General features: G+C 44.6%; 1 protein-coding gene across 1 annotated transcript; it reads right to left on the bottom strand.

The window, feature by feature from the left end:
- Positions 1-1,046: 1,046 nt before the first annotated feature.
- LOC143278110 (uncharacterized) lies at positions 1,047-13,772 on the bottom strand. The gene is made up of 6 exons (XM_076583140.1): positions 13,681-13,772; positions 8,107-10,399; positions 6,662-6,805; positions 5,206-5,335; positions 2,475-2,544; positions 1,047-1,161 (listed from the first exon to the last, which is right to left on the bottom strand). The coding sequence occupies exons 1-5, from the start codon at positions 13,684-13,686 to the stop codon at positions 2,502-2,504; spliced, it is 2,616 nt and encodes an 871-aa protein (XP_076439255.1). The 5' UTR covers positions 13,687-13,772; the 3' UTR covers positions 1,047-1,161; positions 2,475-2,501.
- Positions 13,773-15,468: the final 1,696 nt, after the last annotated feature.

Raw genomic sequence — 15,468 nt, 5'->3', positions numbered from 1 at the left:
CCATCGCATATTGGTGACTGTAGACATTTTGTATTTGTAAGAGTATTTTAGAAATAATTATTTTCAAAGTCTTGGTTAAGTTCATTGAGGCTTCTGGTCCACACACTCTGATCTCGTTCATCCTTACATACCCTCACGCCAATTCCGCTCTTCTTGCGACACCCGTATGCTTAGGATCCCATCCCCCCTGCTCGAACCAAAACGTATGGCCAACGCAGTTTTTCATACCAGCCCCCTTTCTTTGGAATCAGCTTTCTCAGCCTCTCCGTCACTCATCTTCGCTGCTGCAACCTTTCAAATACAGTCTCGAGACCCACCTTTTCTCCTGAATATTTCTCAACAGCGCATCCCTTTCCAGTATGAACTAAAATGACTATTAGTGAGCGAGTGGGTACATATTTTCATAAATTATTGGTTGTACTTTTGATGTGTAGTATTTACGTTGTGTGCTATGACTGTGCGTGCACGTGCGCTTGTGTATTGTGTGGGCGGGGGGTAAATAGTTTAATTATATATGGTATCTTGTGTTCAACTTTTCCTTTGATATTTACATAATGTTCCATATGTAAACGCCTAGGACTTTATTTTCGAGATTAGGCCGATGCTCATTTTTTACATTTGAGCGTTACGTAAGAGGGGGGAAACTTGAGTGTGATTCAACCGGGTGGTGATAAAATAATTGAGATTTTTTCCCACTGAAAAAACCTAAGCGGTCATAATTAGCAGAATTTTCACTTTGCGTCCTCGACTACCAAGAGTGTGGTGTGGTAGTGGGTGTGGTTTGGTAGTGTGTGGGGTAGTGTGTAGATTCTTAGTGTTGTCTGGTTTCAGTGGGATTGTGCTATGTTGCTCAAAAAGGTTTCTATGACGGTTGTTCGTACTTACTGGAATCACCTGGAAACCACGACGGTCAATATTCATACGTAACTAGGCTCACAGGCAGTGTACCACTCACGCAGTTATACTCATTGTGAAAATGGAGAGTAGTAGTAGAAAGCCCCCCTCCAACACACACACACAGAGAAATTAAAAAAACCACGCACGCACAGTTTTCATACTGCCTTTTTTTTTTCTTTTAGTTTACAATACTTCAGATTGTAATCCATCTTCATTTTTAACCAGTTCATATCTGCTTTAAGTCCGCACTGACAAAGGCACCATCTGAAACGCGCAAAAGACAATCATGATCACAATACATAGCGTACATTTTCTTGTGCCTGTGTTCTAAAATACACAAACATGGAAGGAAAAGACAAGTATACAGCAGTAGTACAAAATCAAATTGCCAACAGCCAACTCACACGCCCTGTACACAAAGATACAGTGCTCAGTTATAAAGTCCATAAAAAAGGACAGAACAAATCCTGGCTTTCTAGAAAAGAAAAAAAAGGAAAAAGAAAAATGACGAGCAAGGCAGAAAATAAAAGCTGGAGTAAATTCCACTATCAGAATCGTTGGTCTTCTCAGACCCATTCTCGCTATAAAATCAGTTTAGCTAATTTCCTTTTTGTGCGTTGTGGTAACCACTTTTTTCGGAAGGGAGTGGGGGTAAGGGGGGCGGAGGGGGGACGGGGTGTGGGGGCCGGCGGAGGGTGGATGCAAAAAACGAGAGGCGTGGCCTTCATACAACATAGCATTGAAAGTGACGCTTGGGACGGAGTTTGAAATGACAGGGTTGTTGCAATTTGGCAACGAACATTTGCGTTGAAATATTTTCTTCAGAAAGTGTGTGGGACCCCACAAAGCTGGAATAAGAGTTGATGTTTGCACTATAACAGTTTACCAATTGACTGAGATGATAGAAAATGGGGGGAAATCCCCATTTGAGGAATACACTAAATCTAAAGTTTTTTTATTTTTTTTTAATCTTTAATAGATTGATTTAAAATAATTATGTGCCTGTGTGATCAAACAATACAATAGTGCAAAGTTCCTATAACGTGTTATGTCCGAGTTCAAGACCTGCTTCTGTTTTAATTATCCACATGTACCCAAACCCATCGTTCGCAATCAGACTTGCCCGTTCGCATTCACCCTCAGGCACCCGTGCTATTTCGACCGTCGATTTAAAAAAAAAAAAGTTGAAAATGAGAAGACTATCTCCGTGGTGCAATCAATCGGAGAAAACCTTCAAAAAACAGAAGAGCTACATTTGATGATCGTACAACCTGTTGTCTGTACATACACACGCTGAGCTGGTTTCTTGGACTGGATCGTTCGCAGTTAGGCCTACCTACCCCAGAATCACGACACTCCTGTGGAGGAAAGAGCACGGAGAGGAAGACAACAACAACAACAACAACAACCACCACCCCACCCCACCCCACAAAAAATAAATAAATAAATAAAATTAAAAAAACGATGTACTGACAATCATTGTAGAATGGACGGGAAAACCACTAGCAGAGACCCAGGCTTTGATACACAAGTTTTGTGCTGAGGTTTGGGCGGAAGCGAAACATCACGAAACTCACCTTGCTTAGGATGTGACCTCGAGCTTCTCACAGCGATGGCTTGCAATATTCAAAGGAGAATATTCGTTCTCTGAAAGTGCAGAAATGCGAATTATTTTTAGCTAAAAAAAAAAAAAAAATCTTTAGCATGTAAAGATCACATTGATCCGATTTTATCATTTCAGTCATGTGAAGGATAAGCTACTAACCAAGTTTTACCGTATTCAAATAAAACCTAAATAAATGGATTTCTCTAGTCCATCAAGTAAATCACTAACCAAATACAAATAGTTCAAAAGACAGGAATTCCTCTAATACTAAGTAGACTTTTTGGTTCGTAATTCTGTCCACTCGTCAAAAATAAGCACAGTAAGCGGTTTTGTCACATGCACTATCAATTTTTATGTTGTTGACACGATACAGTTATAGCAAACCTATACACGATGGGTGGTTTGCTGCACAGATGTGAAGAATTTGCCTCCATATTTTTTCCTATACCCGTGGCCTTTCTGGCTATGTCCAGCTATGGTCCAAAACGCATTTTCCTCGGCAATCGTTTAAAGTGGGAACATTTCAAACCTCGGGCGATAACTATATTTGCATTTTTCGAAAGGAACAGAATTGTGGAACAGAACAGACATTGCGGCATGGTGCCTACAGCAGACGCCAGACCAATCCGGGACCCCCACAACCAGAGCAGTATCGAGTTCACAGAAAGACGGGCGCAACAGCCGAGTGGTCAAAGCGTTGGACTTTCATTCCGAGGTTCCCGGATTCGAATCTCGGTAACGTCGCCTGGTGGGTAAAGGGTGGAGATTTTTTCCGATCTCCCAAGTCAACATATGTGCAGACCTGCTTGTACCTGAACCCCCTTCGTGTCTATACGCAAACAGAACAGGCACGTTAACGATCCTGTAATCCATGTCAGCGTTGGGTGAGTTATGGAAACATACCAGCATGCACACTCCGAAAACGGAGTATGGCTGCCTACATGGCGGGGTAAAAACGGTCATACACGTAAAAACGCAGTCCACGAACGAAGAAAAAGTTCATAGAAAAGGTCCAGACACGAGCTGGGGGGAACAGTACTACTGAGGAATAAGCTATGACGATGATGATACAGATACTTCCATCGCGCCTGTCCTCGGTTTGAAAGCTCTAAGCGCTCTACAAACACGGAGTCGTTTGCACAAAAGGCTGCCTACCTGGGTAGAGCCGACTGACAGCTGCCATTGGGCGCTCGTCATTCGTTTCCTGTGTCAATCAGTATTCAGTTACGCACACATACTCATACAGAAGTGTAACATTTCATGTGTAAGACGGTTTTTTGGGGGTGGGGGTTGTTTTTATCCCGCCATGTAGGCAGCCATACTCCGTTTTTTGGGGGGCGGGGATGGAGGGGGAGTGCATGCTGGGTATATTCTTGTTTCCATAATCCACTGAACGCTGACATGGATTACAGGATCTTTACCGCGTATGTCTGATCTGCGTGCGTATACATACGGAGGGGGTTCAGGCATTAGCAGTCCTGCACATATGTTGACCTGGGAGATCGGAAAAATCTCCACTCTTTACCCACCAGGCGCCGTTACCGAGATTCGAACCAGGGACCCGTAGATTGAAAGTCCAATGCTCTAACCTCTCGGCTGTTGAGCCCGTCCACCACCTGTCTTGTCTGTGTTAAACTCTAATCTCATACTCTTGCTGATATTTTTTCTACACCGCGAGCATTTTTCCCCACTGTATTATTAGTACCTGTGTCTAATTCTCGATTTTAAGTTTCCACCCCTCGCTCCCACCCCACTCCCCAAAACGCAGCAAATCCTTCAATTTTGTCTGCAGTTGCACGGCTGCCTGGTTGTAAAGGTTTAGCGCTATACGGTTCTCCAGTGGTACTCACACAAACATTCTTGAACTTACGACGACCAACTGTGACAAAGCTATAGATACATCATGTGGCTTATAAATCCTGTGGTCACAAAATGCACACACCCACACCCTTTGAAATCATTGCCAGCTGGACCTCACAGCCGGGCAGACACATGACTAATCAACCTCAGTCCACTCGACCATGAGTGGTGGTCTGGATGCTAGTCTTTCGAACGAAACAAACCCGAGGTCCAAGTACTGTACGCAGGATGCACTTGGCACACTGACATAGATCCCACGACGGACAACACAAGCCGGGGTTTAGTGTACATGTCCCTGGCAACTCTTCTATAAAGAGTGTGGAGTGATGGCCAAGAGGTAACGCGTCCGCCTAGGAAGCCGAGAATCTGAGCGCGCTGGTTCGAATCACGGCTCAGCCGCCGATATTTTCTCCCCCTCCACTGGACCTTGAGCGGTGGTCTGGACGCTAGTCATTCGGATGAGACGATAAACCGAGGTCCCGTGTGCAGCATGCACTTAGCGCACGTAAAAGAACCCACGGCAACCAAAGGGTTGTTCCTGGCAAAATTCTGTTTAAAAAAATCCACTTCAATAGGAAAAACAAAACTGCACGCAGGGAAAAAAATTTTAAAAATGGGTGGCGCTGTCGTGTAGCGACGCACTCTCCCTGGGGAGAGCAGCCCGAATTTCACACAGAGAAATCTGTTGTGATAAAAAAGAAATACAAAATACAAGAAAATTAATCACTAGTTTTGAACCGGCTGGGAAGTTAAGAGCAGTCCGAATTTCACACACAAATCTGTGGTAACAACAACAACAACAAAAACACTTTACACATATCGTGTGGTTACAACTGAATCACCTGAAAGCGTCTTCGAGGGTGAACACCCTGTACAGCACCGAACCGTCCGGTACAGTGAAGTTGAAGTCGCCCCACACGACGTTCACGTCAGAAATCCGCACGCACTCGCTCATCTTCACTGGGGGCTTCCCTAAACATAATGATATTACTATTACTAGTAGTAGTAGTAATAACAGTAACAATAGTAGTAGTAATGATATATTGATAAGAGAAAGAAGAAAGGAGGAAGGAAGAAAAAGGAAAAAGAAAGGAAAGGAGAAGGAATAAGGACGAAGGAGGAAAAAGAAGAATAGTAATAAGGAGAAAAATTAGGATAAGAAAAGGAGAAGGAACAAGATAAATGCTCAGTGAATGACGCTCACAGACATTCAGTTTACCTATTTTGAGACATCCAACAAAAATTCCAACGTCATAGACGCAAGATTCCATCAGGGCAATTGGGTTGGAAGATCAGCCGAGTGGGCTCTAAGCGAGATGAATATTGTGGAGCTGTGCGTTTGTACATTCAGTGTGAGAATCGATGTGCTTCAGCGACTGTGTGTATAGACATAAGACTGCATGGTCAAGTGGCACACAGCAAACTGAAATTGGCAGAGTGTGAAGACGAAACATGCATTAGAAATATAATAGGGGTACCAATGTTTTAGAATGTTTGAAAAATTGTATTCGAAGCTGATAAAGTTAAAATATCGATGCCCGTCACTGTTCTGTTTTCACAAGCTATTTTGTGCTAGGAGGAAAATTGAATTCATCGAACTTTGGGTATCTTGACCTTACATCTGTGTGTGTGTGTGTGTGTGTGTGTGTGTGTGTGTGTGTGTTTTGCTGGGGGTTACTGGTTTCGTTTGACACTGTAAAACAAGCTGTGATCTAACATGATACATTACTGTATTACCACACACCAAACAGGGCAAACGGATTAAATTTCCTTTCAAATTTTGTGGCACACAAGCACTAAGCTGTTCATCCAACACCAAACCCAACTTAGCTGAAAGCGTAATCACAGCAATTTTCTCGACTGAAATTATCCAAACAGGTATTGACAAGTGAAAAAAAAACTTCAGCATATTTTTCGGGCAACACAATACATCTGTTAATTAAACCGAACATCCGAAGTGCACTTTTCTCAGTTGGTCGAAGTGAGGAGAGTGCGTGCGTGCGTGCGCGGGCGTGCTTGTGTTTAACTCTCTCCATACGAACGGCGAAAGAGACGACGTTAACAGCGTTTCATCCCAGTTACCATCATCAAAATATTGCAAGTGGAAGGCTCTTATACTGACGAGGTGAATGTTGACAAAGAATACAATTCTGACGACGGAAGCTAAAGGTTGGGTCATTGAGACACCCACTGGACATCCGAGGGGTCTGTGTAGAGGAGAAGAGAGGACTGGCCGTACTGAGTGAGTTAAGAGAGAGGAAGGGGGTATGCGGGACGGAACGGGGTGCATGTCGTTACATGGGGCACTCAGGATGGGGCAGCAGCGGAAAGCCATCTCGTAGCCCGTTTCCATGGGGTCGGGATGTGTGGACATCTGCCAGCCGCTGATGACGGAAGGTCCATGGCAGCTGAAGCTGGTGTTTTGGTGGCCCCGCCTCTCACCTGCGGCAGAGAAACGTCAGACACAGGTATTCAGACAGCGCCATGTCATCTCCACCTCAAAATGGTAAACTAAATATTCCAAGTCACCTACTCAGTGGCTTCTCCCGTAACACGGCGGAGACTGTTGGTGTCTGTTTTTAGCTCTGCAACTCCGAGCAAATCCATCCACGTTTTATAGGCCTTGAAAACAGTGGCTAGCAATGCAGTTGAAGAAAACATGTCATATCAAACTATCAATGGTGTTTATTCAAAAATTAAGTTCAGTTCATGGTACCGATTTTCGTCACCAGCACTAAGGAAAGCTTAAGTCAATGACATCAATAGTAACTGCATCTCATTACGCTCGCTCACTGTATGCAATTAATGGTCAAAGGTATTAACGCTTACACAGCTTTTCCCCACCCCCTCGTCGAGACTACCATTCAGCGGTCATTGTTCTTGTAGAAACTGGATTTCCTTTCTCCTTTTGGAATGCAAAAAGCCGAAACTTCCTTCGTGGACTGCAACTCCCACGTCTACACGAGTGGGCTTTTACGTGTATGACCGTTCTTACCCCGCCATGTATGCTGCCGTACTCCGTTTTCGGGGGAGGGGGGGGGGGGGTGCATGCTAGGTATGTTCTTGTTTCCATAACCCACTGAACGCTGACATGGATTACAGGATCTTTACCGCGTATGTCTGATCTGCGTGCGTATATACACGGAGGGAGTTCAGGCATTAGCAGATGAAATATAAGCCGGCCGAAAACAAATGTACATTTAAATATGCGTGTACCCTGCGGCGCTAATCGCATTTAATACATTTGTGTGATCAATGTACAGGAATAAAAATCGTTACAGATGCAAACATTCAAAGCTATGCTAAAACCTTGATAAATTTTTTTTAAAGCTTCAAGGAACAGCAAAATGCAGCTGCTTGAAACTTCATACACTTTCAGTACGAAATTCCTGGCTAAAAGTAATGCAAGTTACGTACCGGCAGCAGGCAAAACACGTAAGTTGTTACCCTGGAAAAAAAACAACCCGACAGGTTCAGTTTTCCAAGAAACATTTGGGATATGAAACGGTGCATAGTGACAGACAATGAGCGGTATGGAAAGATGGCACAGTATCCAAATGGGAACAAGCACACAGCTATCACACACACACACAGAGCTGGAGTAGAATATATAGCGTACACACACACAGCGCAGACACCGGCATGGCGTACACACACACACACACACACACAGCGTAGACATGGCGTACACACACACACACACACAGAGTCACGAAGACAAATACACCAGTCCCAGAACTCACCTGCCCACGAACAATTCACGTGATCCACCTGCATGCACGACGAAAGGTTCCGACAGGAGAACAGGAAGTTCCGAACACCGAGGTTCGTGTACACCCACATGTCAACATCCATCCACGACCGGATGTCGGACAGGAACGACCCTTCCGGACACTCGTACTTGCTCACTGGAATCGGGAAACTGATTTGAGGAACTGGGGGAGCCGCTCGACCCATGAGGTGTCCGTCTCCAGGCTCAGCGGCGCTGGCCAGTGTGGGACTGATCACTCGATCAAAGAGCTCGGTATCTCCTTCAGCTTCTGTGTCCACGGACCCACGTTTTCTATCGACTGGCTTGAGGGGATCAAGGTTGATTCCTTTTCTTTGCACTTCGTGAGAGGCCTTGGGGTAGACTCTAGAATGGGAGTGTTTGTTACTACCGGCTTCTTGGCTAGGAAATAGTTGGTCAGTGGCTTTGACATCAAGTTGGTCAGAAGTTTTATCATCGAGGTCTGAGGCTGCATCATCAAGTTCGACAGAGGTCCCGTTAGCAATCTGGTCAGAGACTTTCCCTTCCGAGTTAACAGCTGTGTCGTTACGTCCACGGGTTTCATTACCAACGGTGCCATCTTGGGCCCGAGGTCTGCCATCACGAGTGTCGCTTTTATTCTGGGACCCAACATTGTCAACTGTATCATTTAGTCCTATTTTGCCGTCTTCCTCCCGATAATCCCGGTCAACTCTGGACACAGTTTCATTGTCTGAGCTGTTTCCGCCAGCAGAACCCTCATGTTCCATATCATCCAGCCATTCGCTGAACCTTAACAGAAAGACAGTCATGTCTCGCGGAAAGTCAGGACTGGATTCCGAGCTGTCTTCATCTTCAGCTGCATCAGGTGTGTCCGAGTCACGTTTTCTCAGATTATTTTGTTCACTAATCATGTCATCGCTCGAGTTATTCTCACTGTCAGGCCAGGCAAACCGGTCTTTTAAGTTGATCATTTCAGCCGTAGGGTTTCTGTACTGGGGGTAGTTTCTGTCCATGTTTTCCAGTTCGCTTTCGCTTTGTGTGAGTGTTTCACCCTCAACGTTGTCTTTGTCTCCCGAGTGATTCCTTTTGCCACGGTTTTCAGTCACTTCAGCTGCACGCTTTTTGCCGACATCTTCACCGAGTTTGTCCTGGTTTTTTCCACCGAGGATTTCGGTGTCGCTTTCTGGGTGCGTTTTGCTGGTGTGGGATTCTTCCTCGTTTCTGAAATGGTTATCGTTTTGCCCCCCTCGCCCGACGTTAGAGTTGGAGTGTTCCTGTCCTGAATGGCTTCTCTGAAGTACTTTGCCTGACTGGTTCGTGTCCGTGGGTCCTCTGCCCCTGCCCTGGAAGTTCTGCGACAGGTCATTTCCAAGTAGATCATACAGCCCATCTTCCTTCATTAAGTAGATCGGCTGATCCACTTTCAATCTGCGCTCAGTTTCGATCTCCCCTGACATGTCCTGTTTCATGCCGTTACCGTCTTTCTGCAAACGTCCTCCTGACAAGGCTTTACCAAGGTCTGGTTCCACAGGATTGTGTAGAAACTGTCCATGATATTTTTTACTGACCTGATGTTTGAAGTTTTCAGCCCCACCCTGCTGTAAGCTGCTAGAACCCTTGGTGCCTTGCTCTGTACTTCCGTGTCTCAGATTGTCAAGCAGCCTGTAGAGGCTGCGCAGTCTTGAGCTACTGTCAGGCAATGTGTGGACGGGACCCCATGGCCCACGCTTTGTGGCTGAACCAGATCCAGGCTGACTTGAAAGTTTGTTAAGCTTGGAAGCCCCGGAACCCTCAGCCATTGTGTCTCTGTGAGATCTGTCAATGTGTTCGGAATGGTCGCCATCAGATGAACGGCTCCCGTAAGACTGGTCACTGTATGAAGACGTGCCGTAGGACTGTTCGCCGAACACACTGTCATGGTCAGACTGGCCTCTGGGAGTACCGCTGCTTTTAGAATAAACAGAAAGGCTGGGGTGACCGTCGGAACGTTCGTTGGAGGAGCCAGTGTGATGTTTTAACACAGGTATATCATACGCCAGGTGACCTGCTCCAAGTTCGTGAAGCTGACGCTGGACATTGTAAGGGTTCTGTTCAGATAGTGAAGACGGGTGGAGATGGGGGTGGTCAGGGAACTGATGACGTAGAGACTGCAGGAAGTGGGAGTTGTCATTCTGGTTGCGCCAGCGAGTAGAGGCATACTCAGAATTAGGGCCGCCGGAGTCGGAAAGGCGATCTCTGTATGCCTGTACCGTGGCTGTGAAAACAGCCAGCATAACCACCCACATCTGCACAAACAGAATCAATCCAAAAGTTGATTTAGCAGAGAAAAGGCCGATGACAAAACCAAAACGTGTCATTTCCTTCACACAGAATCAAACGAGATCAACTTAAAATTGGACATCATGCACAAAGTGACATACATGAACAAACCATCCATAATCCAACAGAACCCGCAGCATATACTGAACTGCTAATATGTGTTGTCCAGTGATTAAACACGCCTAATTTTCTTCAATGAATTGAGCATACTCAATTTTCTTGAATAAAAGTTTCCAATCCGATTTCATTACATGCCCGTGGTTTTAGAGTTAATCACCCACACCGACTTGCCCTTCGTAACAGCCACGCACCCCTCCCGAAGTGTACTCTATAAATGAGTGTTTCCACAGTTACGGGGTTAGGTATCTGGCGTCTTTGTAACTGCATGTACCATCCGCAGACAAAGGACGCAATATCTTAGCCGATCGAAGAACAAAGAAAAGTAAAATTCACACCAACAATGCTTGGTGAAACAGTGTGGGATAAGTACTAGCTGCAATGCTTGTATTGCGAAGTGAGTAGTGGGGAAAATATAACCAACAAAAAAACAAAACGATATAGGTTTTTTGGGGTTTTTTTTTTCCAACTATGGTTAACTACGGTTGGCGTGAGAGAATGATCGAGTGGGGCAGATGTAAAGAGGGCGAGAGAGCACAGAGAGAGTGAAAGAGAAAACTCGAACTCGCAGTTCAAACTGGAATGTTTTATTGAGGGTAAAAGGATAAGCTACAAGTTTTTCACCATGCCTTCACAATTTAAAAAAAAAAATTGCAAAAAAGGAAACAAGTAGAAAGAATAAAATGGAGGATAAAGAGGAAAAATAATAGTAAAAGAAAAAGGGTGTTTCTGTACAAGTAAGGCATCAGTATACGTTGCTGACTAATATGTGCAAAATCAATTCAACCGTGTTTAACAATCTTCATATACACGCCCGCATATATCTGATCCGAGACAAAAGCAACAAGCTTCGTGATCGATAATAGTCGCGGACTGACGAGTCATGCGGAATATGAGGTCCTAATTGCCGTGTTTTCTTCAGCGCTACCGATGTTTCCGTCAGTGCCAATATTGCAAGATCCCAGAATGCTGCCCCTCCGGCAATATCCACAATGTTTCCCCTCAAAACGGAAGGTGTGTGTGATCAGTGTCTATGGTTCACCCCACGTGCGGACCAGGTCAACTTAATATTGGGAGTGGTCGCCGGGAGAACAGAACTGAAGTGTGGATAAATTAGCCGCCCATCTTGCTTCATTTATTCCAATTAGCGAGATGTTTATTCTTTAAAAAAAAGCATGTCAACATACAAATTCATGGTGTTCGTGTGCACGCGCATGTCCTCAGTCAAACACTGCACGAGTATTTTAAAACCATTGGGTCGTTCATATTTAGGTTTATCGCTTTTTCTCGCACTCTGTTTCGTTTTCATACATTTTTATTGGTTTTTATCAGTTCCTGTTTGGTGTTTTTCTTCTTGCAAAGCAGGTTATAATTATTCCTTCAAAACCAAATAAATTACAATAAGACTGTCTTGCGGCAGGTTTATCTCTTTACGGCATTTCGCACCTCGTGGGGAGAAAAAAAACGATTGTTTTTTTTAGACTTAACGGGTACCCACTAGGCCCTTCGTCCACGGCATTTAAAAATAGAAAGAAAAAAAAAAGGAGGGGGCGGGGGGGGGGGGGGGGGGGCTATGGGGTTGGGAGGCGAGGGATCAAGGGTTGCAACTCGGAACAGTGAACATCAACTCTGAAAAGCTAGAATTCCCTAGAAATGAGACCAGTGTCTGTTCTTGAGACCATAAAATAATGCTGGGAAGAAACACACTGAATATAAGCATCCAAAATTAGCCTGTATAAAAAGCAACCTTCGCGGTACGGTTTCCAAGCTACCAGTGAAAACTGATGTCATAAATTCCGGTGTCAGTGCTTACTAGTACGATAACAGAAAATAGTTTAAACTGGTTAATAACATTGCCAGAATACTATACATTTCTTCCTCTCGAACCGCTCTTTGACCTTTACGTTATCTGATAGAGGAAGAAATGTAGAGTATATATTAGCCTTAATTGTTATAGATCTTGTTACATCTATAGTTATTGTTACATCTATTTGCTTATTTATCATCATTGTTATTTATTTATTTATTTATTTATTATTGTTAATTTATTTTTATTATTATTACTACTACCTTTTTTTTCTTTTCTTGTTTTAACATTATAGTTATTAATTTGTATAAGCTTATTATTTATTCACTTTTTTCCCCCTCAAGGCCTGACTAAGCGCGTTGGGTTACGCTGCTGGTCAGGCATCTGCTTGGCAGATGTGGTGTAGCGTATATGGATGTGTCCGAGCGCAGTGACGCCTCCTTGAGCTACTGAAACTGAAACGGCTTAATTGTTATAATTATGATTTAGCAGATTTACAATTTTCCGTGTTCGGAACGAAACTGAGTGGAAAGAACACAGGGGAAGAAATGTGGATATTGCCTATTTTCTTTCTTTCTTTCCATTTCTACACATTCTTCCGCTGGATGCAAAATACAACAAAGCTTTTTTTTTTTTATCTTAAGACGAAACTCACGCATATTTAACACCGTTATTTTCTTCTTTTTTTCTTTTTTTTAAACAGACGACTGGAAAGAGTGAACGCAAACCAGTGCCGGTGAAGACCTATCCGCGAAGTTTCCCTTACTATTCCACTACTCAGTTTTACTTCAGATGTTTCTTTTATCATCAAGTTTTGTTTCTTTTTAAACAGACCACTGAAAAGAGTGAACGCAAACCAGTGCCGGTGAAGACCCATCCGCGAAGTTTCCCCATACTATTTTATTCTACTACTCAGTTTTACTTCAACAGATGTTTCTTTTATCATCAAGTTTTTAAGTTTGGTCAAGTCCTATTTTAGCGTCAGCCCTAAATCGTTGCAGCTATTGGTTACATTTTCATAGTTTGTGGGACCGACTACGTTAGTTTAGCGACCCAGAATCCACATAAAAATTTGAGTAAAATAACGTACAAAATAAAAGTCGAAATCCACTGAAAATGGGTCACAACATCTAATCATAATATCGTTTCACCGATACATGCACAAAAACTGCCAGAATTTAGGCATTCAAACATATTCCTTAGAAGTTAGAATGCTATATCATTAAGTTAGTTTAAATGAAAAATGATACTCCTTGGATGATGAATTTCGAAGTACGGTAACACTAACAGAGACAGAAAATCATCACCACACGATGTACTCACCTTCATGTCGTCTGCTGATGTGACGAGCGGAACTGTCAGCCCAGCGCCGGCAGATTCGCTGACGTTAAAATTTGACTAGAACGATCTCTCACGCTGCACGTGAATTTCTTGTCGTTCATGTGAATCAACTTAGGTGAATCGGCATTCTCTGCATGTGCACGCGCACGCGTGTGTGTGATCACTTGCCTCCTGCACTGCACGTGAATTTCATGTCGTGCACGTGGCAACCACAAGCGAACCGACAAGCTCCCTCTTCCCGGTGTGTGCGTTCAGTTGTGCTCATGTGTGTGTGTGTGTGTGTGTGTGTGTGAAGTCCTATTTTAGCATCCCGAATTCAGGAACCAATTTCACCGGCCATTTTTGTGCATGTATGAAACGATATTACTATTGGTATAATTATGTTGTAACCCATTTTCAGTGGATTTCGTCTTCTTCTTCTTTCCCTTGACTACCGCCTTCATCATTGTGAAGATTCTGTAGACTATAAGGGGGGTTTGCGTGTTTCTGAGGTTTCCTTAGGCAGAGGTTGCTGGGCCAGGGGATGGGAGGGGAGGGGGGAGGTATGGGGGTGTGGGGGGGAGGTGATCAGATTCGGGATTCAGCCTTCCAGGGTTGGGCTGAGGGCAATCTCAGCAGGAAGGCTGTTCCAGTTGGTTATGGTTCTGGGAAAGAAAGATTTTTGTCTGTACAGCGTCCTGCAATTGGAGAGATGGTACGCTGCTGGGTGCGATCCTCGGGTCCCCGTGGATGCTGAAGGATTTTGAGAGGGCTTGTGGCATGTGTTGATGATAAGACTGCCGCTGTGGAACTTATAAAAGTTAACCAGTCTTGCCTTTCTCCTTCGCTCTTTGAGGGGGGACCACTGAAGAGTCTCCATCATGTCTTGCACACTGGATGTTTTCCTGTGTCGATGGGTCACCCAGCGAGCAGCCCGGCGTTGTACTGCCTCAAGTTTCTTAATGTCCTTCTCTGTATATGGGTCCCACACAGAGCTGGTATACTCCAGGGTTGGGCGGACCAGTGTTTGGTAGGCTTGCTGTTTGATGCGCTGGGAGCCTACTTTCAGGTTCCGTCTCAGTAGGCCTAAGGTCTTGTTGGCTCGGTTGGAGACACTGGAGATGTGGGAGGTCCATATAAGGTCAGAAGTGATGGTGATGCCGAGGTATTTTGATTTGCTGACTACATCAAGGGTGTGGCCACGAAAGGTGTACTCTGATGGTAGGGGGTCTCTCTTCCGGCTCATTCGCAGTGTCTGACATTTGTCTGGATGGAAGCTCATAAGCCACTTCTGCTCCCATTCTGCAAGGCAATCCAGATCCTTTTGTAGGGCTTGCTGGTCGCTGGTGGAGGAGATGGTTTTGTGGCACAGGGTATCATCAGCAAAGAGACGAGCAGTGGAAGACAGTCCAGTCGGCATGTCGTTGATGTAGAGCAGGAACAGGCAAGGCCCAAGAACAGAGCCTTGGGGAACTCCAGATTCTACAGGAACAGGACTGAAAGTGGCTCCATCCACCACTACAGACTGCTGTCTGTCTGATAGGAACTTCCTGGTCCAGGTGTATACTTTCTCTGTGATGCCAATGGAGTGGATCTTGTGGAGCAGGAGGGAGTGGCAGACTTTGTCGAACGCTTTGGAAAAGTCCATGATGAGAGCGTCTGTCTGTTTTCCGGCTTCAAGGTTTGCTGAGAGCTCGTCTACAAGTCCAATGAGCTGGCTTTCACAGGATCGCTGGCGTCTGAATCCGTACTGTGCTTCGGTGATGATCCCATTCTTTTCTGCAAAGTTCG

This window comes from Babylonia areolata, chromosome 35 (genome assembly GCF_041734735.1).
Source record: "Babylonia areolata isolate BAREFJ2019XMU chromosome 35, ASM4173473v1, whole genome shotgun sequence".
NCBI classification, from domain to species: domain Eukaryota; kingdom Metazoa; phylum Mollusca; class Gastropoda; order Neogastropoda; family Buccinidae; genus Babylonia; species Babylonia areolata.
Note: the sequence above shows the minus strand (reverse complement) of the source record. Positions and strands in the feature narration are given on the sequence as shown.

Bases quoted from the DNA above. Each gene is read 5' to 3' on its own strand.
- LOC143278110 (XM_076583140.1), bottom strand. The intron at 5,336-6,661 runs GTAACGACATGC...CATTATGTTTAG, and splicing joins CCCCATCCTGAGTGCCCCAT to GGAAGCCCCCAGTGAAGATG. The intron at 2,545-5,205 runs GTGATTCAGTTG...CTGCACTTTCAG, and splicing joins ACCCTCGAAGACGCTTTCAG to AGAACGAATATTCTCCTTTG.